General features: G+C 42.5%; 1 protein-coding gene across 1 annotated transcript in view; it reads left to right on the forward strand.

Annotated features, from left to right (window-relative positions):
- Nucleotides 1-24,358, forward strand: part of DPF3 (D4, zinc and double PHD fingers, family 3) — a 241,123-nt gene extending 216,765 nt beyond the window's left edge. The window contains exons 9-11 of the mRNA XM_015420042.1: nt 12,762-12,874; nt 18,630-18,711; nt 23,661-24,358. Coding sequence (XP_015275528.1) covers nt 12,762-12,874; nt 18,630-18,711; nt 23,661-23,731 — 266 coding nt within the window. The 3' untranslated portion in view covers nt 23,732-24,358. The remainder of the gene's footprint in view (nt 1-12,761; nt 12,875-18,629; nt 18,712-23,660) is intronic.
- Nucleotides 24,359-25,176: the final 818 nt, after the last annotated feature.

Consider the following 25,176-nt stretch of genomic DNA (forward strand, 5'->3'; position numbering starts at 1 on the left):
CATTAGGTTCAGCTGTCCACCTGTAACAGTCTCTACAAAGGGGCTTGTCATAAATGTAATTTTGATTATGATAGTCTGGTAGAGGACTAGACAAGGCAGCCATATTTGACTAATGCTCTGTATATAGCAAAATAAAATAAATTGGCTCAGATCAGACAGTTTAAGGAAAAATAATAGAATAGTTTTTTTCACTTATAGTGGATGCTACATTATAAACAGTAGAGTTTATTTTAAAAACTACCTGTCAAGTAGTTGAAATGGTCTCTTTTGATGAATAACAGAATAGAATTTAGAATGTTGTGTGTTTTTAGTTTAAGAGAGGCATAACTACTACCAGTAGTACTAGCATTCTATCAGGTCTCACTAGTTTTAATGTAATGTAACGGCTGGTACTTGTAGCTATAGAGTATATATCTGTGCATGCTACGAACATCCTGTGCAAACCTTAGTTATCTGAATATTAGTTACTTAGTCATCTCAAGTAGCTGTGTGTTTAATATTTATGTAAAGGCATATTCTTTCTGCATAACTTAATATGAAATGCTGAAAAATAAATGCTTCTGGAGAACTGGAAGTACTAGAGTTTATACAGCCAACGTTGTAGCATCCTCCAAGAAAACTACTCACAGAATCTGGCAAAGACAATCTTTCCCCCATAAATTCACCCATTCAAATATATCATTATCAGTTAATATGCCGTAGTTCACTGTTAAAGTTCTTCAGGGAGCAAAGCATTTTATATGCACTCATAACTGAATCCAGAGCCACACAAATTTGTTATGTGTCTTTATACAAACAAACAAAATTGACCTGTAGTACAACCTGACAAGAAATTACCAGATGAGCTGCTCAGATATGTTATGCCATGTGTGTTAATGCATTCAGTTCATCAGAAATCGTCATATTATTTACCAGGTTCTTGGAAAATGTAATGCAATTAACTATTGGATTTCCTCTAACTTTGCAACTGCTTTGCATGCAAAAGCTTTAAGTTCAACCCCCAACATCTCTAGTTAAAAGGGTCTTGCAGTGAGTGGTACAAAAGACCTCTACCTGAGACTTTGCACAGCCACTGCCAGTCAAAGTAGACAATATACTGACCTTTCTAGACCAATGCTCTGATTTAGCACCAGACAGCTTCGTGGGAAACCACTGAATAACTGCAGAAAGGAATATGCTTGGCATCCTTATGAGAACAGCTTATGTTTGCAGAAAGCAATGTGATTGGTTTGGATATATACGATACAGTAACATACAATAATCTTAGAGGTGTTTCCTCGTACAATAACCTTAGAGGTGTTTTCATCCAAAAATACTATTATTGTTGTTGGACATCTTTATTTCACCTTTCATTCAAAGAAGCCCAGGACTGAGATATTGCTATTTCAGTGAATGCTTGCCTTTCCTGGTAAAAGAAAAATCATTACAACAGCACTACTATAGTTTTTGTATGTGGAAAGTGAAAACTTTCATTATATGATGGGGGAAATCTGTACATTATGATTTTTTTTCACTTTGAAAAAAGCTTTTGAACACTTAAAATGGCAGAGGATTAAGTATTTGGGTGATCTTTCAATTTCAGAAAGTTCCAGATGAAAGTGAAATGATAGAGAGGATACATTTGGAACTTTCTGTTTCATTCATCAACAAGAGATCGCATTGCGGTACATGGGCATAGAATCATTCTTTGTAAGTATTACCTGGATCCTATCTGTAAGCTAGGCAGTACAAGTAATGACACAGCCTGTTTATACCAACACAGGGAAAATAAAGAAGAGAGATGTTTTATTGGATTGGATTATGTTCTAAAAAGGTTTATAGGTAGATGTGTGTTTACAGGAAATGATGTTTAAGCATTTTTTAAAAATCATCCAGTCTGCCATCCAACATTTTTAGCGTTCATGACCATGTCTTTCTTGCTTGCCTGCACATTTTGAAAGGGTTAGTGAGCTTGCAAGTTGATTGAAAGCTCTGTGGTGTGTGAACTGGTCTAGCTAGAAAGCCTGCAGCACATAGTGAACATTCTTCAGCCACAATGAGAGTTTCCCCCCATGATAAAGTTTCTTTATGGTGTAGTGAAAGTGAAAGACAAGTAAAATGGAGTATGTTCACCTTTTGGAATGTGGTCATGAATTCTACGTGAATAGGAACTCCTTTTTCTTCTTCCCAACATATATTCTATCTGGCCTTTGTTCTGGTAGTTATACATACAGATTTTAAAACCCATAAATTTAGCCATGAAAGATCTTTCTAGCATAAATGGCATTGTTCACACTTCCCATTCTGGTATTTTAAGAGCTGTTTTATTTTTAAGAGTGTTTAAGATTAATGGAACATTAAGTCCAGTTATTCAGGTCTGCATTTCTGCAATTAAATCCCCTTGCAATCCAAGTCTGTGCAATGCTTAAAGGCAGGTTTCATCCCTGTTGGGATTGGTAAGCAGGCTAGCTGCCTTTGGCAATTAGCAATTCATTACCCATAGTGCTTAGTTTATTGCTGTATGTACTGGTGTTTGTGTGTGCTCGCACACTTCCTGGAGGTCGCTGTGACCTAATTCACCCCCAGGAATTGTACAGTGCCAGGAGCCTTATCCAGTGCATTAACAAGCTGATGCATCAATACAAGGTTATTTGAGTGCTTCCCCAGCATTTGTTATAGGGAAGGAGCAAGCATTCTGCCTAGCAACCAGTGATATCAATTGGAGCAAGTCTGGTGAAAGGTGAAGCACAGCATTAGCTATTTAGTCTAACAAGGAATACTGTAAACCAGCCGCATTACCAGTACATTTTATGTTAAAAGTTCAATCTATAATTATGCAGTCACCCTTCTGTACCTTTAATCTTACAACTAGAAACTCAAGTTTATACTAATCAAAGCTCTCATTTCCAAGAATTCAGGTTTTGTAAGCTGAGGCCAGGGCCGGCCCGTCATTGACAAATTTTAGGCAGTAGCCTAGACCGGCCCCTGAAAGGGGGCGCTGCACTGGCCTACCGCACCGCCCCCTGCCCCTCCCTTGCCAAAAGCCCTGCTCAACTCGCCACCAGGAGATGCATCCTGGCAGTTGCAGGGTCCTGGGCGCCCCATCAATTTGCAGGGAGGAAGAGTGGTGGCGCTGGGGAGTAGGAGCCGCCCGCTCTGTCATTGGGTGGTGGATCTCAGCAGAGAGCAGCCGCCCTCGCTGCCCAGCCCAGCATGCGCTGTGGGATGAGGCGCCCCCAGTGCACAAGGCTCCTTTCCCTCCTTCCCCATGTGCTGGCAGCGGCGGTGGGGATGCAGTTACAGTTACGGCTCTTGAAAAGTTACCGGCTCTGATTAATCTCTCACGATGCGAAGTGGAGCAGAAAGTATCTGTCTGCCTCTCCCGAGGGTGCCCCCCCCACCCTGACACTGAGGAGGAGGAGGTGGCGGCTCCTCCATTCCCTCCAATGAGGCTGCTGGGAAGCGCCTCCCCGCCTACCCCTTAGCATGCCGGCCGTGCCACCCTTTTGCTCCCAATCCCCCTCCCCCTCACTGGGGGGGGCTGCTGGCTGGTCTCTCCAGGGAAGGTGGGGGGGCTCCTTCTCCGGCCCTGCACACAGGGCTGGCACGGGGGGTGCCACAAGGTAGCCTCGCCGGGGGGGGGGCACCACAAGGTAGTCTCACCTAGTGTGTAAAAAAACAACTGGGGCCGGCCCTGGCTAAGGCACACACACATAATTTTTGGCTAATTCATCATGTTGCCTAATTGTATATCCTGAGCAATGAAACAGTCTGCTCAAAAGAATAAATAAATAAATGGCTGGATGCAAATATCTTCACATTTATGCGTACACCTGTCGTGTCTTGACCCCTGATCTTTCTCTGCATTGCTCTATCCTTCCCTTTTATAGTATCTTTCTATGGTTTACTTTGTAAAGTGTAATCCTTGGATTTCTGTTTGAGAGATTAGCTTTGAGGGGTCAAGAAGAAGTAACATTTTGAACCCTGTGAATTTACTTTTTGATTCTTTGGTCTAGGAATTATGGGTCCAAGTCTTGATTCTACTGTGATAATCCCCAAAATGCCAAGTGTTGGTAATATTCATATATGTTGCCTTTAGCATAAAGATACTTCTTAGTAGCAGATACTACTAAGTCAGCTTTTCCTTCCTCCGGCTTTGTCCAATATTGTAATGCCTACCTGAATCAGATTATTAAATAAGCAGTTGGTGTACTGAGCCCCCTGACCTTCATTGCCACTTCACCTGCCTTTTCCTGTCCCCTTATACACTTTTAATGGAAGCCGTTTCCCAACCAGGTGATGAATCTAAAGAACCGAGTGTCTTGAGAGATCATCAGATAAACCACACAACAGAAATTGACTCCAGCAATAAAAGCCAAAATGAATATTTGCTTTGAAGAAGAGAATTCCTTAAGTGTGGACTACTGACCAGAATCTTACCCTATACAGAGCTCTGTATATTATTCTATCATAGGGACAATTAGCATTTGGTATAGTTAGAAAGGTATGACCATTGATATACTACTGGAATGTATGGGAATTAGGTGGCACGTATGTGGAAAGTTCTATCTGCAGTAGCTGTATAAATATTCATTTTGTAAGCAACTTTAAAATTTTTGTGATAGACTGATTACTAGTTTTAAATGTAAAAAGAAAGAGAAGTGTAGTGATTCTAAATTTAGAGCCTAACCTTTTAAAAACCTGTCCCCCCCCAAATAAGTAATGCCCTTTTCCCTCCTCATAGAGAGCCAGTAGAATGATGTTTTAAGTTCTAAGCCATGAGGTTTTCACTGGATCAAGCTGGTGATGAGTGCTGGCAGGAACAGGTTGAAGAATTGCCTGTTGACCTCCAATACGTAAGCATAGTACCTATCTTCTACTTTCTCTCTGACTCTATCAGCTGGTTTGATGATGACAGAATCATCACATTCTATAGGAGATAATGATTACCACTTCTGACAGGACAGATTATATCAATGACTAAGAAGTAGTAATAATTTCTTAAGCACCATTCTTTCAAAATTTGGTGATATTTTGGAATACAAATCTGGATGATGGCCAGCCTTCCTTGCTAGGTAGGCTGCCACTTTTCCATTTAGGGTTATGAAAAAATTAATGGAATACCTGTTATTTTTTCCTCACAGCTAAAGAAAAGTTTTATAAATCTTGTTACTAAGCCCAAGTGTCTATGTGGATTTCCCTGTCAACGAGAAGCATACAAGTTGAATAAAAACTTACTTTGTTTGAGTTAGAAATTTCTGTGTTCTAAAAACAAGTTCTAATTTCCTTTCAAAATCCTGTTTGTTTATTTAAAATCTTAATGGGATAAATGTGTGCTTCATATAATATGAATAGATCCCAAATGGGAACTGTTCTGTCAGAAGCCAAGAAAGTTAATTAAACAGAGGAGATTAGATGAAAAAGCAATGTAGTAAAGGTATATGCCATTTAGCAGGATCAAGCAATATGTTTTTATTGGCATTTCTTAAGAATTAATGGGTTTCATATATGTAGATCACCTGTGGTTGTGCTTTCCTTAACTGAACTGTACTTGCATCCTTAAAACAAGTGCTAGCTATAGCAATAATATAAAGTTCTAAGTCAGTGAATGTAAAGAAATTGTGGGAGCAAGAAAGCTGATCTGGGAGAACAACTTAAAGGGAGAAGAATTAAAAAGCATGGTATGAGAACAGATGATAGTGAGGTGAAATACTAACATGCATTAAGATCACTAGAATAATACTTTGAACCACTCTGTATGATTTGAATATTAAGGGCTAATTCACCTGGTTACCATGAGGACTTTGGATCACATATGTGCTGAGAGTTCTATGCTTCCAATATATGTAGGGGCTTAATACAGACTGGAAACACAGTGCTCTACCTTCTTCCCTCCATGCCATTTTTCTGACCTGAAACTGCCCTATGGAGCTACTCTTGCTTTATTCGGAAACTCCCCTGGGGTTATTTAGGTTGATAAAACAGCATAGGGGAGGGGACACTGTATCACGTGAATTGGCTCTAAGTCAAGTAAACAAATTTTCCAGTATTAGCCTTAACTGATCACTTCAAATTGTGCATTGAACTGCATGAACATGTTTCTGTTGACTTCAGCTATGACTGAAGCCATGGGTTGCATAACTAGGGCAGATTGCATAAAAACTGAAGTAGAAAATGGTTAATTTGATTATTTTTACTTAATTATGATTTTTTACTATATTTCAGCAAACTTCATTAAAGCTAGCAGTCTTTAAGAGCAAACTACTATCTCTTGCATACCACCTGTGGGGGTAGAAGCAAGTAAAGTTTAGGAATTCCTCAGCCTTTTGATTTTTTGCTTAGATTTATAACGAGGTCTTCAAGGCACTTTATCACTGAAAACCCCATTCTATTCAGAGAGCTACTAATCTGGGAAAGAGAGACTCCTGAGAGCAGAAAACATAGCTTGACCATTCACTTTTATTTTACAAGACTTTTGCTGAGTCAGGCTTGAGTGTTTCAGAATGAATGTTTTGTAGTGGCATTTGCAGTCCAATCCTCTGCCTATTTAGCTGGTCACTTATTGAATTTAGTAGGTCTTACACCTAGTAATTATGTATAAAATTGCAGCTGTAGTGTAATTTCAGGTCATCTGTTTATTTGCTAACACAGTACTCACACAGTCAGGATAAAACAGAACACAACTTTTATTGGCAGGGTTGCCAGCTCCACATTGGGAAGTGCCTGGAGATTTGGGGGATGGTGCCTGTGGAGGGCAGGGATTGGGGAGAGGAGGGACTTCAAGGGAGTATAATGCTGAAGAGACCACCTTCCAAAGCAGCCATTTTATCCAGGTGAACTGATCTCTGTTGCCTGGAGATCAGTTGTAATTCCAGATCTCCAGCCGCACCTGGAAGCTGGCAACCCTAATTAGTAGCTTTGCAACAACACTAAGTTTGGCAGTTCCCAAAGGCAGAATCAAGGGCTCAACTATACTACACAACCTATATTTCCAGCCATGGGCCAGTTACCCAAGCCAGGAAGAAGAAGATGCTAGGGGGCAGTGCTGATTCCCTTCTCCTCTCTCTGGAGTGTGTGGTGTTGTGAGTGATTAAAATATGGAATCTGCTGCCAGAGCATGTAGTGATGGCCAAAGGAATAAACATATTTAAAGGGGGATTAGATTGATTCATGGAGGATAAGTCTGTGGTGGATACTAGCCATGGTGACTGAGGGAAGCCTCCACATTCAGAGGCACTAAGCTTCTGAATCACAGATCCAGGAGGCAACATCAGGGGAAGGCCTCAGCTTCTATGCCCTGTTGTTGGCCATTCAGAGGAACTGGTAGGTCACTGTGTAAGACAGGATGCTGGACTATATGGACCATTGGTCTGATCCAGCCGGGCACTTATTATATTCTAATGTTCTTTCCCAGTTGAAGGATTTATTTAGGAATCTCTGGGTTGGATCCCACTGAGGATCTCTGTGGGTGGAGGGAGGGTGATTTCTCACTCCCACAGCAGACCTCCAATTCCCCCTTCATGTTTGTTTGTTTGTTTGTTTGTTTATAATTTTGATTTATGAATCGTTCTATTCCCGAGTACTCAGGGGCCTGAGCGATGAACAACAGTGATAAAATACAATGAAATAAAAAAGTTCCCAACAATTTACAGTTTAAGTAAATACAATTTGTAGATGGCGTTATCGGATTTTAGATTATGTCACTGTTTCCTAAATGAGGTAGGGGAAACATAGCTGGAAGAGGGGAGGGAAAGGAGGGAAAGGTAGAGGAAGAGGGAGTGCCAGCCAAGATGGTACCCATCACTGTCCTCAACCAAAGGCCTGCATAGCATGGATGTTATTTGGCAGAGAGTTCCATCAGGCAGGGGCCAGGGCTGAAAAGGCCCTGGCCCTAGTCAAGGACAGCTGGATGTCTTTTGGGTCACGGATCACCAGTAAGTTGTTCTCGGCAGAGCGTAACACTCTTTGGGGGACATACTGGAGGAGGCAGTCCCAGAAGTATATAGCTCTCAGACCACTCAAGGCCTTGAAGGTCAGTACTAAAACCTTTAACCTGACCTGGATCCCACTGGAAGCTAGTGCGGTTGATGCAGCACAGGTTGAATATGAGCTGCCTGTGACGTTCCCATCAGGACTTGTGCTGCCGCATTCTGAATCAGTTGGAGTTTCTGGATCAGTCTCAAGGACAGGCCAACGTAAAGTGAGTTACAATAATCCAATCCAGAGGTGACCGTTGTGTGGATTACTGTGGCCAGGTTGGGGCGAGACGGGAAGGAGGGCAGTTGCTGTGCTTGGCACAGGTGGAAAACGCCAGCTTGGTAATGTTCATGAACTGGGCCTTCATAGATAAGGAGCTGTCCAAGACCACAACCAAGCTCCTGACAGTCTGTGCCAGTGTTAGTGGTGTACCATCAAGAGTGGACAGTTGGTGCCCCAGCCCTGACACACACACCCTGACACAGAACCTCCATCTTGTTGGATTCAGTTTCACTTGTGCCTCTGGGGCTCTGTGTTCCCTAGGATCAACATTGGGGGGCATTTTGGAATGCAACAGGAGTGGGGGGACATGAGAAAGTCATGTTGTGCTGATAGAAATCCTTCTGTCAGCAGATATTTTTGTTAGTATCCAAACCTTTAATTTCAAGATGTCTTAAGGAGGACCCCTTAGAAGATTATAATTGTCTCTTTTCAAAATCCCTGCTGACTGCTACAGTAGATAAACATGACAAAGCATACAGCATACTAACCAACATAATCCCCCTAAGGTCACTTAGGATGGGAAAAAACAGCTAGTGCTTGTGCTGTTCTGCAGCCCCCATTCCCCCCCCCATTTTTTCTGGCCCCATCAACCAGTGACTAATCAAAATCCATAGTGTTCACCAGTTGCAAAGTACTCATGAAAAGCTTATACCTGGGGTGGGCAGATGGGAAGGCATTTCCACTCTTATATTACTAGGGTCAGACTAGGGTTTCCAGGTTGACTTACCCTGCCAGCAGGGGGTGGGAGGGAGCTTTCCAAGGGTGGGGTGGGATCGCCGTGCACAATGTCACCAACACTATGACATCACACAGAATTAACACCATCATGCCGGGGGCATCACACGGCAACAATCTAGCATTTGGGGGAAAGACTCTACGGTTACCATAGAGTTTTTCCCCAGATGCTAAAGCATTGACATGCAACGTCCCTGGCGTGATGACATCACTTCCATGTGACGTCATAGTGTCAGCAACGTTGCCGCACAAGGAGGCTGCTTGGGGTGGGGTTTTCCCCACTGGCCAGCTGGCTGGTGGCGAGCTGAAGCCCCGAAAATCAGGGGAACCCCCACCCAGAACGGGTGTCTGGCAACCCTAGGTCAGATCAAAGAGAATAAGTCTTTCACCCAACCTAAGCCTTTCCCCTCAGGCTGCTTCCATTATCCAGCAGGTGGCAGGTACATGAGAGCCAGTTTGGTGTAGTGGTTAAGTGTGCAGACTCTTATCTGGGAGCACCGGGTTTGATTCCCCACTCCTCCACTTGCACCTGCTGATGTGACCTTGGGTCAGTCACAAGCTCTGGCACAGCTGTTCTCAAAAGAGCAGTTTGTGTCAGAGTTCTCTCAGCCCCACCCACCTCACAGGGTGTCTGTTGTGGGGAGGGGAAGGGAAAGGAGTTTGTAAGCCGCTCTGAGACTCCCTTGGGTAGTGAAGGGCGGGGTATAAATCCAATCTCTTCTTCTTCTTCTTCTACATTGTGGCCAGCAAAATATCATCATGACACTGCCTCATCTCCCTTCTTTCCCACAACATAATCCTTGCTTCAGGAAATGCTATTAGCAAAAGAAAGGGGGGGGATCCCAATTTTTGAACACAATTGTAATCTTTTTGTTTGAAACTATCTGAATTCTTTGGAGAAGTTACTAATTCACTTTAAGATGTCTGGTTGCTGAGAACACATGGCCTCAATTAATCATGATGTGGAGAATTTGCTAATGAAGAAGCACAAATGAGCTGTGTTAAGGTCATTACTGGTCGTAGTATGTCTGCATACAGCAATTGCTCCTGGCCTTAATGTCATTTTCTGGCTATTAGAGTTTCACAATTAATGATAAGTATTTTTTTTTTAATACATGTGCGTTAGGAGGCAAGTTCTTTAAAAAGAATTGCATTCTTTTTCTCCCAGAAATGCCGGACTAACACTGTACCTTCAGCAAAGAGAATGGTAAAGAAATCCTTCCATAGAAAGCTATGTTTGAATGCTACAGGCAATGTAAGGTAGTGGAAAGACAGATTCAGATTTGACACCAAGCTAGGAAAAGGTAGGCAACTGGAGCTGAGGTTTGTTTATGTTTCAGGAATTATCAACCAAGACATGGCAACTCTGTTTATAGATTATGCTTGAATCTTGATCAGAGAAATAAGTGAAGCAGGAGAACTAGAATAAATGTGTATCTTCTTATTACTGGGTGACTGTCAGTGAAAAAAGCAAGAAGGGGGCGAGGGGGAGCGTAAAATTTTGGTGAAATTAAATTTTGGCTAAATTATTACTTATTCATCTATTTCACCTAAAGCAGAATTCAAAGTGAATGTGGATGTTCTACCTCAGGCAAAACATTTTGATGAAGAAAACAAAGCAACTTAATAAGACCAGAAAAATATATTATCTTTATATGATTTCACATATCCACAATATCAGTCACCATCTATATAGTCACTTTTAGAAAGAGTTCCATTTCAGCTGTTTCATCTGGATAAGGGGCTGTTTGCTGAACAGGACTCTTGATTAATGGATGGCACATTAAAATCCAGAAGGTAATGGGGGAAGGGCATGACTGAATGAAGGACTCATCTGAATTAGGAGGGACTATTTTCCTGACTGTGGCCACTTCCATATGGTGAGGATTTTCCATGTTGCTTTCATCGCTGCTGCTAATGGGAAAAGGTAGTGATAACAGGAATCAATTGTGTGTGTGTGTGAGAGAGAGGGAGAGAGTGTGCGTGTGAATATGGCATGCAGAATATGTATGCAACGGCATGAAACTGCTCAGCTTCAGGGTGACTAAGCATGCATTTAAAAGCAGACACAAGAAGAAAAGGGAGAAGTAATAGCCCTTTCTTAGGCTTATGTTCATGAGTACTCTCCAGTGGTGACTCCAAAAAAGCCAGTATAGCCTCAGTGGTTCTTTCCTGAGGTTTGCTCTAGAGAAGCTATGTAGTCGTGTCTATTTTTTAACCTAGACCAGACTCAGGAACCTGCAAGTTTTAATAGAGGAACAGTAGGTGGAGGTGCTTAATGCTTTCTTCTCCCACCCTTTTTACTCAAAATTGCCCCCACTAGCTTATCCACTCATAGGTGAAAAGACACCAGTAACAATATCTTCCTTCCCACAGAGAAAAACTTTGAGCAGAGAAACTGCTGGAGGAAAGGGGATAAGCAGCCCTCCTACCCACGTTTCAATCTCCTGAGACTTCTTGTGTGTGTGTATGTGTGTGTGTGTCTTAAAAAGTTTAAGGGAAAGAAACATGACTGCAAGTCACGTCTAATTTCAGTTAGAGTAATCTCAGTTGTTGTTCCCTGGTAATACTCAGAATCCTTCTAGACTAGAACCTAGAACGGGCACTAGAGTGGGCACCATCCAACCACTACACTGTGAAAATATACAACAAAGGGAATAACCATGCTTAGGATCTATTCCATATAACCACATTAATCTTGAGCAAATTTCCTGCAGTGATCAGTTACACTCTAGTAACAAAATCTTTTATCCCAGTTACTAATTGTCCGACTGAAGTGTGAAGAGATTAGAGGACTCAACCAATGGAAATATCTGAAATGACAGATTTATGTCATATGCACATATATGTGTGTCTGCATTTCCACACGTGTAATTTTGTAGTAAGTTAGTACTCCAGAGAGTCGGTGTTTACTGTCTGAAGAAAAAAATACTTTAAAAAAAGAAAAGAAAAATGCTTCTTGCATGTATGTAGGCAAACGTCAAGGATAGGAGATGATTGGGAAGGCAATGTCATTATCTCAGAGCACGGTTGTTGTTTTTCTTGTTTTGCAGAAGGAACACTGATCCCATCTTTGGTTTGTTTGTTTGTATTTTTTCCCCTCCAGAACCCCCCATTGCTGATCCTGCTACAGTAGTCCTGCTGTTTGGCAAAGCTGGAGTCGACACGCATGTAGGGGGAGGGGCTAGAGTCCTGGCAGCTGTCCTTTCCTAATAGATGTGACTGTTATGCTAGCTTTCCTTCATTTATTCCTTTTGTAGGTTATTTTTGGTTGGGAGGGGGGTTGTTGGGAGGGCTTTTATTATTTGATTCCTGGAAGATTAGCTGTGCAGTTTGGTTTCTTCTGTGCGAACAAACCATGGTAGCACAGAGCTCTTAAAAATACAAATTCACCCATGAAAAGTAGAGCAATGTCATTTTCTTATTGTATAGACACTGAAAGTGGGGAGTAAATTCTTACTGCAGATAATTGTTTGAATCAGGTCAAGAAAAATTAATCTATACCTCCCTGTTTGATTTTTTAAAAAATCTCACAATGTTTTTAAGAGCTCTGAATAAAATTGCTTTGCCAATGGGGAAACGGGCAGGGATGACTTTGATTTTTCTTATGCCCGGCAGCAAAAGGGTTAATGCCTGCTTTCCTCTTTTATATCCATTAGTTTGAAGCCCATGTTGTGATTCGTCCATGTCCATGTGTGTTTTGTTCCTGAATTTTATGACTTTGATTAAAAGGCCAAATCCAACTAACTGAACACCTTACTAAAAATAGACATTTCCCATTTCTTTAGGTCATCCAACCTGCTTGCAGTTCATGGCAAACATGACTGAGGCTGTCAAAACCTATCAATGGCAATGCATTGAGTGCAAATCCTGCAGCCTTTGTGGGACATCCGAGAATGATGTAAGTTCTCCTTCATTACAAATAGTTAGATTACCAATTCTTTGTTTGTTTGTTTTTGGCCCCCCGAAGGGGATTTTTTAATTTCATTTTTTAATACACTACAAACTACAATGAAAAATTAGGAAGGGGAGCGGATTCGACTGGCTTTCGAGCAAGGGAACCTTTACCTTTACCTTTAACTACATCTAGGGAGAAAGGAAAAGAAAACCACTACTAACTAAAACCCCAAGAATAGGAGATCATAACAACAGTTTATATAAATGTTGATCTTAAATTGCTAGTATTACTTTGAACATAGTCGGTTATGCTAAATTATTTGTCTTTTTATCCATTGATTTATCTGTTTAAGATAACCCCAAGAGCATCCAATAATAAAACCAAAGTTTTAGGCACAATTCAGAGTCCTTCACCCTTCATTTTCTTTTATCTTTTCTCATCCTCAACTGATATGCACGTTTGGGTGTAGCCGCCCCCTTATCGGAAGCAGAGTCCTTGTCGGAAGACACAGAGTCCAATTCGCCACTGGATTTGCTGTCATCTTCTTCCTTAGCGATGTCATCTGTCTCTCCCAACTGCAATCTCAGGAACTCACGTGCTTTAAGGACAGAGTCAATCTTCTTTTTTATCGTGTAGTTTGAAAATGACACCTTCTGGAATTAACCACCTGTAGGCAATGCTGTTTGTTTTTAGAAAAAGGATTAAGTCTTTATATTTCTTTCTCTTTTGCCTTATTTCAAATGGGAATTCTTTTAGAATCCTGATGATGTTGTCCCCGATTTTCAAGGGTGTTCCTGTAGTTGCTTTCAGGATTGAATCCCTCACATGCCTCTTTGAGAATCTGACCACTATCTCCCCAAGCAGATTATTCTTCTTGATATACACGGAATAGGACCTGTAGACCAAATCCACTTCGTTTGCAAGATATTCCGCTTTCAAATCTGTAACTGGAGCTAATGCTTCACTCAAGAGTTGCTTTAGATTCTTGCCTTTTAATTCTGGGACCCCTTGAAACTGGAGGACCAAATTTGCTTTCTCCATTTGCAGCTGTAAAAGTTGAGATTCTACCAAAGCTTGCTTCTTTTCCAGCTTTTGCACCTTTTTCTTAACTTTTTTAGTGTTGCCGTCCATTTCCTTCACCTTCTCAGCTGTTTGCTCCATCATTTTTAAAGTTTCAGTCTGTTGGAGCTGCTGAGTTGCAAGGTTCTGATTTAAAGTTGTCAGCTGTTGTTTGATGTTGTTCATCTGATCCAGCAGAGGGTGCAAGGAATCTGCCAACATTTTGGAGAACTCAGTGACCTTTTCCAGTCGAGGGCTCATGCCCCCTGCCGGTTTCACTTTTGCTAGTTTGTCTTTCTCTGTCTTCTTCCCCGCCATTTTTTAATGGATTGTTTACTTTTGTGAAAACTTGCTAAAATCTCCGAAACTCGCCCATATGCCTATCCACACTCTGGTAAGTCTCTCAAAACAGATTTCAACGCTTTTTCTTCCGCTCCCCCCTTAGTATATCGTTTTTTAGTTCATCCCGTATTAGCTTTAACCCGACTCACTGTTCATTGTTGGTCATACGACCTTGCTCAGAACACGTTTAAAACGCTCAATCTCCGATGCTTGTCCCAGTCAGTGGCTCTAGATCCATACGGACACTCAGCGGCAGGACCGTTGGGGCGAAGGAGTGCCTCAATTCTCCAGCATCGCACTGGCGAAGAGGTCGCCCCTCAAAAGCCCCATGGCTAGGAGCCTTTTGCCAAGGCTCTGGGGAGGTGGTGACCCGTCACCCCCCCTCCTGTCTGCTGGTGTGCAGATCACATCCCCGGTAGGTCCAGGAGATGCATTCGCCAGCATGTTGCCATAAACCGGAAGTTCGGATTACCAATTCTTTGAAAGGTGCTGCAAACCAATGTACACCACTCACCTTCTACAAGAGTCATTAAATCTTAGCAGAAGAAGGTAATCCATTTTGTGATCTATTTTGCTGTGTGTCCATGCATGGGCATTCTCTCTCATGCCCACCCCTGCCTTCATTCATAATATTACTTAGAACACTTTGTACAAATAAACTCTTTTGCAACATGTGTCAACATAACAGCTTTTCCATCCAGAGGCAGTTAGCTAGAATATAGTCCCAGAAGAGTAGAGCCTCCCCAGTGTCATACTGCTACAATGACTCAAGGAATTTGGCCAAATATCTAAGGGGCACTAGAAGAGATCTTTGCAGCAAGCAGAGCAAAGCAGGAGGGATTAATCCCGCAAATGCCTACTGTGCAAAATAAAGTAGAATACAGCAACACATTAAAGACTTTAGTTGTTGTAGATTTTTCAGGCTGTATGGCCATGGTCTCAGCATTGTAGAATCTGAAATTTCGCCAGCAGCTGTGACTGGCATCCTCAGAGGTATAACACAGAAAGATGGAGTGCTCTCTGTGTCAATGTGAGAAGAAAAATGGTAGGCAGGTAATTTATATCTACTCAGGAAGGTGGGGTATGGCTGGGTCATTATCTTGTAGGAGTTTCCCAGGCTGTGACATGCTAATGGAGGAGCTTTCCTGAGGAGGTTCTTTTGCATATGGATTGGCTGTTGAAATTCTGATCTTATCTGTAGTGCTGTTGTAAGATGTAGAGCATTTTGTGTTTTTGAGGACAGGGAACCATGCCCTATTTATTTTTAAACTCTCTTCTTTCCTGTTGAAATTGTGTTTATGTTTATGAATGGCTTCCATGTGTGATATGATATAGTAATTGGATGTGTTGTCCAGCATTTCAGTGTCTTGGTGTCACGACAGGGCCAGTGGGGCAAGGCAGAGAGGGGGAGCTCACAGTCCAGTCCAAGAGTCAAGCCAGAGAGAGGGCAAAATAATCCAAGCAAAAGTCCCAATACACAAAGCCAAGCCGTAGTCAGAGCGTTACTGAGCGTCAGAGTCCAGATAAGCCAGCGTTGAAGTCAGGATGCAGAGCCAAGGATCAAGAGCCAGGGGTTGTCAAAATGCGGACTGGAGTCAGGAACCAAGAAGTCAGTCAGTAGCCGGATACCAGGAACAGCGTCAGAGGTGCAGAGCTTTTGGTCCGAAGGCCGAGTTTGCCAGCACAATTAGCCAGCAGTCAGCGACCAATTCAAATAGCTCGCTGGGTTGTTAACTCATTAGTGCCTTATTAGCACTGCCTCGCGAAGTCCTTGATCCTGCTAGAACTCTGGGCTTATTGATCTCCAACCACGCAAGCGTCTGGTTGCCCGGCGTCTTCGATCCCTCAGCTGGTCGACAGGTGGTGGAGAATCGGGTGGCGTGCTGCTGGGGCCAGGCACCGCCTGATCGGCTTTAGGTGCAGGCTGTTCTGGAGGCTGGTGCTCATCCCCTTCGGCACTTAGGTTTGGCAAAGACTCCCGTGCCTCCAATGGTGTTAAAGGCATGGAGTCCTCAGTTTCAGAACTCCCAGGTGCCAGGTCGGGGGCAGGCATGACACTTTGAATAAGATACTGTGTCCTGTTTGAGTTAGACTATGTTCAGCCACTGCTGATTTTTCAGGCTGGCCAAGTCTGCAGTGTCTTTCATGTTCTTTTATTCTTGTCTGGATGCTACGCTATGTGGTCCCAATGTAAACCTGACCACAACTGCAGGGTATGCGGTATACTCCTGCAGAAGTGAGGATGTCTGTCTTTTGCTGATCGTAGCATCTGTTGTATTTTTCTGGTGGGACTGAATACTCTTTGTAGGTTGTGTTTTTTCATAATTTTCCCCATGTGATCAGTGATTCCTTTGATATATGGCAAAAACACTTTTCCTGTGGGAGACTGTTTTTCCTTTATTGTTCGTTTTACCTTTGGTTTAATCGCTCGTCTGATTTCATTCTTGGATTTGCTTGAAGTGCGTGGTTTAGATGATTTAGTTCATCGTTGAGAAAGTGTGGTTCACAAATCTGTCTTGCACGGTCTACTAATGTTTTGATTATGCCAAGGGTGGTGATTGGAGTTTTTGTGTAAATAACGATCCGTGTGAGTTGGTTTTCTGTAGACCTTGTGACCTAATTGAAGGTTAGCTTTGCGGATGACCATGATATCAACAACATATTAAAGACTATTTATTTATTTATTTATTTATTAAATTTATATTTTCCCCGCAAGCGGGCTCAGAGCAAAACACAAGCAAAGTCTAATTCATCATAAAAATCAAATGCATATCAAATAATTTACATAAAAATCAAAACAGATTAAAATAACATAAATGAAAAACAGGTCACACTATGTGTATTCATAAAATTCAAGCTGGTGCCATTTCCTTCTGTTTGCTCTGAGATTTTATTGGATGCCCACCACCTCAATCAAAGGCAACATTTGTTCCAGTGTAAACTTTCATGGACAGAGCTCACTTTATTAGATACATTGAAGTGTACATCCCTATGCCTTTATATTCACAACAGAATGATGTGTGTGTGGATAAATGTTACGGAGAAAGGCTGTTTAAAACAAGATTTAGTAAAGGTGTAATCAGTTCACTCAGGGTGAGTGAGGACCACAGGCACTTGTAGCAAAGCTAAGGGAAGGAGCACTACTTGTGTTCCTTTTTCTAGCCCAAACCATTAAGAGCATCCAGGACATAAGAAAAAAGCTCCATCCCAATTGTTTTTTTTTGCCTAATTCACACGCATGAGGGGAAAAGTGGTCTCCCCGTCTCAACACAGGAGGGACTTTCTGGCTCCTAGTGTTGTGAAAATGTGGCAGAACACGCTACATCCCTGACAGAACCCAAAGAGCAAGGGAAACCCGGACTAGGCCAATGAAGGGCCCCGGTATGAGTATGATTCAGTCATTTCTGGATTTGAATGTATATGGGCAATAGCTGCAATATCTAAGCATGGGTGAACCTTCAATTAAATGAATATAAGGACCAGTGTTCCCTCTAAGCTGAGTTGGTGTGAGCTAGCTCACTGTTTTTTAGCCTCTAGCTCACACATTTTTGTCTTCGCTCAGGAAGGACGGCTCCAGAGCAAACTAATTTTTGCAGTAGCCAAATCGCTCGCTCACAGCTTTAATGCCAGTGGCTCACAAAGTAGAATTTTTGCTCACAAGACTCCGCAGCTTAGAGGGAACTTTGATAAGGACATTATTAGGCTGAACATAATGGAACTTGGAAATAATTTAATACAAAGACCCTAAGACGGTTGAAGATTTCAAAGTGAACTGGTGGAATAATAGATCAGTTGCATACAAGTTACCATTTTATATTAGTAAAATGTTTGGTAACTCTGAGCTGGGGGTGATGGAATAATGATATTCCTCACCCACAGTCTTTTTTCCTCCCTCTCACTGCTACTGATGCCATTTGTGTGGGAAAGGCCATAATATTTCTCATCTAGTCTAATTTTTCTGTTTCATGGTAAGAAGAGATTTCTAACATCTTTCTGGAATACTAAGCAATGTTACACAATGCATTTAGTGAAACTTCCCTTGCTTAAACAAGAAAAATTGCATTTTATGGAGAGACAATACAAAGCCTATTCTAATGGGCACAAGCCCTGTCCTGAGCTCAGTGGGAGATTTTTGTATTTGAAATGCGAGCTGCAATATGCATGTCAGTTATGGGTGAGTAGAGTGACAGTCGTTTCAGGAAGCAAGAGCATTGTTCATGGCTTGCTACCTGCCTATATTTGTGTGTTCTTGATTGTCACAGTTACATAGTTATCCTATCCAGATGCAAATGTTGACAGGACTAATTTCAGCTGGTATGAGTAACATTTTTATCTTTCCCTTATATTGCTGGATTAGGATCAGCTACTCTTCTGTGACGACTGTGACCGTGGCTATCACATGTATTGTTTAAACCCACCTGTCTCTGAGCCCCCTGAAGGTAACATTTTGTTTGTAGACTGTATGCATAGAAAACTGCAGGCATTTCTTTGGGAAAGAACAGAGAATTGCAAAGTTGGCCTTTATTGGTGTTAATAACGGATGGCCTCTGCTGCCTTTAATATTTGTGTACAAGAGAGAATTGTCAGGAGTACAACTTTTCCCATCCCCCCTTAATACTGTGATGTGACCAGGTGCAACTGCTGAAACTATCTCTTCTACAAGCCTATGGTAGACATATAGGAAATCTAATATTTCTTCTGGTAGCTTAGGTCAGGGGTCATTTCATAGAAAAAGAGCTAGGGGAACTCATTAGCATAACTCATTAGCATATGCCACACCCCCTGACATCAGGGGCCCGGCGGTGGACCTGCAAGGCCAGCAGGAGTGCGAGGAAGCCCCGCCAAGGCCCTCCCTGGCCCCAGGCAGTTAGGGGGGGGGAGAGACGGGGAGGAAGCAACTTACCCTCCCTCTTCTCCTGCCTCCTCCTGGCTGAATGAGGGCTGGAAGCGGGGCGGCCGGAGGCAGGGGGCGGGGCTTCGTCATGTGCCCCGCCCCACTGCACCTCACCCGGGGGAACTGTGTTCCCCCGCGTTCCCCCCCAAAATGACCTCTGGCTTAGGTTAAAAACAACATTGCCTGAACAAAAACAAAAGCAGGCAAGAAAAACCACTTTAAAGTTGTTACAACCTGTTCAATCACCATGTGCTTTGGTCCACGTCTATCATACACCAAAGCATGTTTTTGAGTAGAATGAGCTTCTCTTTTAATTGAAGCTCTGAATGTTCATATGACATGGATCTGGGAAGCAACATCTAACACCATCATGCAAATATGAGGCATAGGAATGTTTCTGTGAATAAAGTAATGTGGCTAAAGGAAATCCAGCTTCATAACAGTGCTCAGGAAAACTATGGCACATATTAATTAATACATTCACTTATATTTGCTTCTTGTGATAGATTTATGAACTACATACATAATATATGTCATTTAGCAATATTCAAGAAAAGAGTATAAAAAGCATAAACTCTTGTATTCTAGAAGAGTGTGGGAGGAGGCAGAGAGTAATACTCTGCCACTGATGGTGTCATGGTGCCCATTTATAATTTTCTGAAATAAGAGGAAGCCACCTGAGTGAGAACATACAACAGGGCATATTAGTTATCACGTAAGAAACACAGCAGGAAGATTTTTAAATCCTCTTTTCTTCATATTAAATACTAGATTTATAATATATTTTAAAATACCCCCTCCCAAACATCGAATGCATTTCCTAGCATAGGGAGGCACCCAAAGAATGGCTGTGAAGGAAAACCGCTTTTTTGCCCCTGGCATGTTTTGAGTTAACCTCTTTCTCAAAGGATTTTTCTTTTATTTTTACAGTTCTGAAATTAACAGACAAATTCTAAATATGAACATCTGTATTTTTCAACAGTATCAGGGGGCCCTCCAACCAATTCACTTACAAGCATTCTCTCTGAAATATATTTGAAACACACACACACACTTTTGAGTTTAGCAGAGGAAGATATCCCGTTGTCTGCAGACTGTCCTTGTCTTTTGGACAAGAAGCATGGTTTTGTAGAGCTGCTCAGGGCCCTAGCTTCCGCTGATGAAGGTGAAATGTTTTACTTGCATTCCTTCTAGCTTTCCTTCCTTGTAGAAAGGAGTTGGAGGGGCAGTTTGAGAAAGACACCCATGAGGCCTTCGGCCATCCCTCTAGACCAGGATTCAGTGGCTAAGCATACTGTTCTTTGCTTCATGTCATCTCCTGGAAGTCTTTGGTTTCCAGAGCTGTCTGACCTGTCCAGGCAGAGATATTGATGGCTGTTGAGCAAATCAGGCCTCCTGTCTTAAGGTTCAGTGGTTCATCTGCAGTCAGATCCATTATAGTCAGCAACTTGGAAGCTAAGTGTCAAGTGCTGTGAGCCATGAATTATTCTGGGCAGATTCTGGCTACTCTTTTGCTTTAAGATCTATAATAGTACATAGAATATTTTCTCTGGCTGGTGGGGTGTGTACCAAATAAAGTCAAGGTTAAGGCTAAAATGGAATTTTCCAGGATGCTCTACATAAAGGTATAACTAACACACACAACAAAGTACCAGATGTCAGTTTTAAGAAATATACTTGGCTGCATGAGCAAAAAAAAGCTCTGCACACATCCACCTATTTGTAGGTTTCTAACAATTAAATCCTTGACAGAGTTATGCATTTTTAAGTCCAGTGACTTCAATGGACTTGGAAGGGTGTAACTGCTTATTGTACAAGGTGCAACAATAAAGACTCCTCCCATGATTCATAGATTTGCCATGTGGAATCTGAACTAGGTTCTCATGGCACTTATAGGTTAACCTTATGAAATGTGATTAAGCATCCTTCTTAGAGTGCTTATCATAGTGATCCTCCAGCTGTGGGACACTCAAAATGTTTGATTCTCAAGTTATGCTATTTGGAGGCACAAGGCACCTTGAAAGGAAGGGAGGACAGGACCATAAGGCAGGTGGTGCCTTCTTGTTTGACCTATGAAGCTCTAGGCAAATTAAATGCCCTGATTTGTGGGGGTCACTAAACATTCCCCAGTATCCTGAAATGTTTCTCAGTGTCTTGAAATGTGTAACATGAGACATAGCACTGAAGTTTTGTTTTTTCAGATCACTAGGTCTAATAGCCACAGGTTGATTTCCATGCAGATTGCCAGATCCCTGCAATTGGCCCAGCCACAGTTACATTGTAGGCTTCTAGAAACCTGGAGGACCTCCCTGTTTTTCAGAAAGACTGAATGTATGAAGCAAAGAAAGAAACTCAACCCAAAGCCTTGCAGGAGTTAAAACTGCGGGAAGGAAGGTTTTACCCAAACTGGACCCAGAGAAGGGGACATTAGCTTTAAAAGGGCTTTTATTTTATTTAAAATATTTGTCCCCCATCTCTTTTCTCCATTATTTTGGGACTCAAACCCATTAAAACCTGAGTTCACAGAAATAAATGCAAATGAAAGAAGAAAGCAAACCATTACCTGTCATACTATCTGACCTCCACTCACGAGCAACCAAAATCAAGTTCAAAAAGCTCCACTTCTCAGAGTCTCCAAAACGGCAGTAAACTTGGGGCCTTTCTCATGTCCTTGGGAATCCTTTTTAATAGAACTGGAGCAACCACTGAAAAGCCCAAGATGAAACTCTTTTCACTGACCTGAGGGGAAGAATTCTGACAATCCCTGCTCTGATGTTTGGAGCTGCATGGGTAGGCACATTTGGTTGAAATGCTCCTGCAGATATGAGGGTCCCACTTTGTGATGGGCTTTAAAAGTTGACACCAGCTCCTTGAACTCAACACATAAGCAATTGTACTGCTCTTAAAGCTGAGGTAATATGTTCAAAATACTTAAAGTCCAATAACAACCTAGTTGTGGCCTTCTGCATTAATTGTAGTTTTTGCGTTGTCTTCAAGGGCAGGCCCGTGCAGAGCTGTCGTGGGTAGTGGCTAGGAAGGTTCACTACTGGCTGCCACCACTCTGGTATGGGTCTCCTTGGGAGGGCCCAGAGCACCCACCCTACCCCTTGTTACAGGACTTTTGCACAGGCTTCTCCTTGCACATGATCAAATGAGGCCTGAGGACCCAGGCATAGTAACAAACTAGTTTTATTAAGGAATTTAACAGCAACTTTAGATTAATAACAAGAAAAATGAGCAAAGTAAAGGCAGGTAAATCAGTAAAACAATAAATCCTAACGCATCTGTCTACACAGTACTAGCCTTCCCTAGGAGCCTGTTCACAGTCTAACTCACCCCTTTTGGATGAGTGATCCCTCTATCTGCAGCAGATTCCACCAGCCCTGCTCCCTGAGAGAGAACACCCTCCCACTCTGGGTAAGGCCTTTTATCTCCTCTTCCCAGGCACCGCCCTGTTCCCCTGCTGGTGTAGTTTTCCCTCCAAAATCTCCTGTTACCCAATCACAGGGTCCAGAGGGAACCTGGGAAATATAGGCCCTAATGACTACTCCAATACAGGATTCCCTGGAGCCATTAGGCCTCCCCAGAGCCTATCATGACAAGAGCACATCACAGTAGTCCAGCCTTGAGGTCACTGTTGCATGGATTAGTATACCAGGGCAGCATTCACACGCACAAGATAATGCTGGGGGGAAGTGAGGCTATTTGCTCCACAGGAATTTGACCCACATTTGCGTGATCACACAGTCCCTGGGAGCTGTGGGTGCAGCCCGCCACTGCATGATCAGACACAACCGCGGGTGAGTCTGGGGGTTTTTTTGGCCACGTATTTCCAGTGCGCTTTAACGAGGGATTGATTATTTGCATCTCCGCACCGAGTGCTCCCTATGCAGTGTGTGATGATGCGCATACCGAAACGGGGGGGGGGGGAAACAACACCATGGAATTGGGATGGCCCGATCAGACCACCCCGATGCCATGGAAGCGCGCTGGCGCAATCACACTGGGGAAAGTCCGTTCCCGGCCCATAGCAAACCCGTTTGCTACTGAGTTTCCCCGGTGTCTATTTACTCCGCTTGTGCAGCGGAGCAAAACGGGTTGCCGACGGGAGCGGGACGCTTGGCAGATGTTGGCATCTGATCGCGCCCTTAAAATCTGCCTGGCATTCTCGCCTATGGCGCGGCTAATTCTGCGTGTGATCAGCTGAGTCTAACAAAGGGAACATTTTCCATTTCATACAAATCTGAAAAAATACATTTTTTACTTCTTGGTTTATCTGCTTTTTCAAGCTGAAGGGCTGGACTGAACAGACCACTGAGTCTAATGATAAAGTTACACTATCCAAGGTGGATAACCTAACTCTGTATGTTTGTATACATTAAAAAATATCCTCTATTTAAATAGCACTCCTCTTTGTCTTTTCCTCTGACTATCTGTATATTTGAATATTCCTGGGACTGTTTTCCACTCTCAAGGTGTACTGTTTGTTTGCAGGGAGCTGGAGTTGTCATTTGTGCCGAGAACTACTTCGAGAGAGAGCATCAGCATTTTGCTTCCAGCCTTAAAAGGGGTCTCCAATGGATCAGGATAGGGCTTGTTCCTGGACTTGTGACACCAGCGCACAATTGTCATCCACCACGTGATATGTGTAACCACAAACATCTACCCACATGAAATAGAATGGACATTCAAAGAAGTATCTGCGGTGCTTGCTGTCCAACTGTAGGTTTCACAAATATTGTACCTCCTGGGTTCTACTAGAAGGAGCACACCTTTTTTTAATGTTCCAGATGGATTCTTTCCACTGTGATGCATGAATGAAGATGCACTGTAATAAATTGACACAAGTTCTGACAATGGAGAAGGGGACAGAACTGATGGTTGATACTCAGAAATTTAAATGTGGCACTGTGTTTTTGGTTATCTGTTTTTTCCTGCAAGGGAAATGATAATGTTCTTGACGTACCTATTCTTAATACAAGGCCATGGTGAGGCTATTGAGAAGCTCCCATGTTATGGATTATTCGTGTCCCTTCTTGCAAGATGTGGATGGCCTTTGAAGGGTACAGCATTTCAGTTATGATGAGGAGACACACAGGCATTGCCATCCCATATCTCCCCTCCCATTTCCCCAGTAATGTGTAGCTGAAAAAAAGCATGATGTGACCCCACTATGTTAATTTCCCTGTTTCATCCCCTCCACAGTACATTTAAGTACTTTTTAAAGAAAAAATATCTAGGCTGCTTTTCCATTTGTAGAATGCTCAAGACAGCTTACAAGTAAAACACTTAAAATGCATTAAAAATCTAACAAATAAGTATAAATCAGTCAATCACTAAACTTATAAGCAGTTTAAAACCCCAGGTATAAAATGATGAGGCTTCTTCAATGGCAGAACATATCGCTTTCCCCCTCAAACTAATCCTTTGTTCATGCCAGCATGAACACAGGCCCACTTCTGAGACAAAGTCTGTCCAGGAGCGAGGAAGACAAACAAGGCCCTGTGTCCTGGACTCTCTGGTTTTGTTGCTCAAGCAGTACATGGCTCTGCATCTGTTCAGGTTATGTACAGGTAGAAATTTGCATGTATCGTTGGGTCCCCCCTGCAAGTCTTGAACTCTTGACCATTAACACAAACGCACCTTCACTTGTAGCATTAGCCTTAGTTAGAAACAGGAAGTCCTCATAATCACCCAAAGTATATCTTTGGCTGCTGGTCTGTGCACACTTAAGTCCTATTGATATTGGTGGGGTTTCATTGGTTTCCGTGAAACTTGATGTCTCATGGAAGCCTGACTAGGACCGCATCCGTAGATACTGATCCTAACTTATTTAAAAGTAAATCCTATCCTTTTAAATGGGACAAACTAAGCAGGGTCAGCCCTGGCTAGTATTTGGATGGAAGACCTCCCAAGAAATATCAGGGTCGTGACACAGAGGCAGGCAATGGCAAACCACCTCTGAACACCTCTTGCCTTGAAAACCCTCTGAGGTTGCCATGAGTCAGCT

Source organism: Gekko japonicus, unplaced genomic scaffold (genome assembly GCF_001447785.1).
Source record: "Gekko japonicus isolate JY-2015 unplaced genomic scaffold, Gekko_japonicus_V1.1 scaffold27, whole genome shotgun sequence".
NCBI classification, from domain to species: domain Eukaryota; kingdom Metazoa; phylum Chordata; class Lepidosauria; order Squamata; family Gekkonidae; genus Gekko; species Gekko japonicus.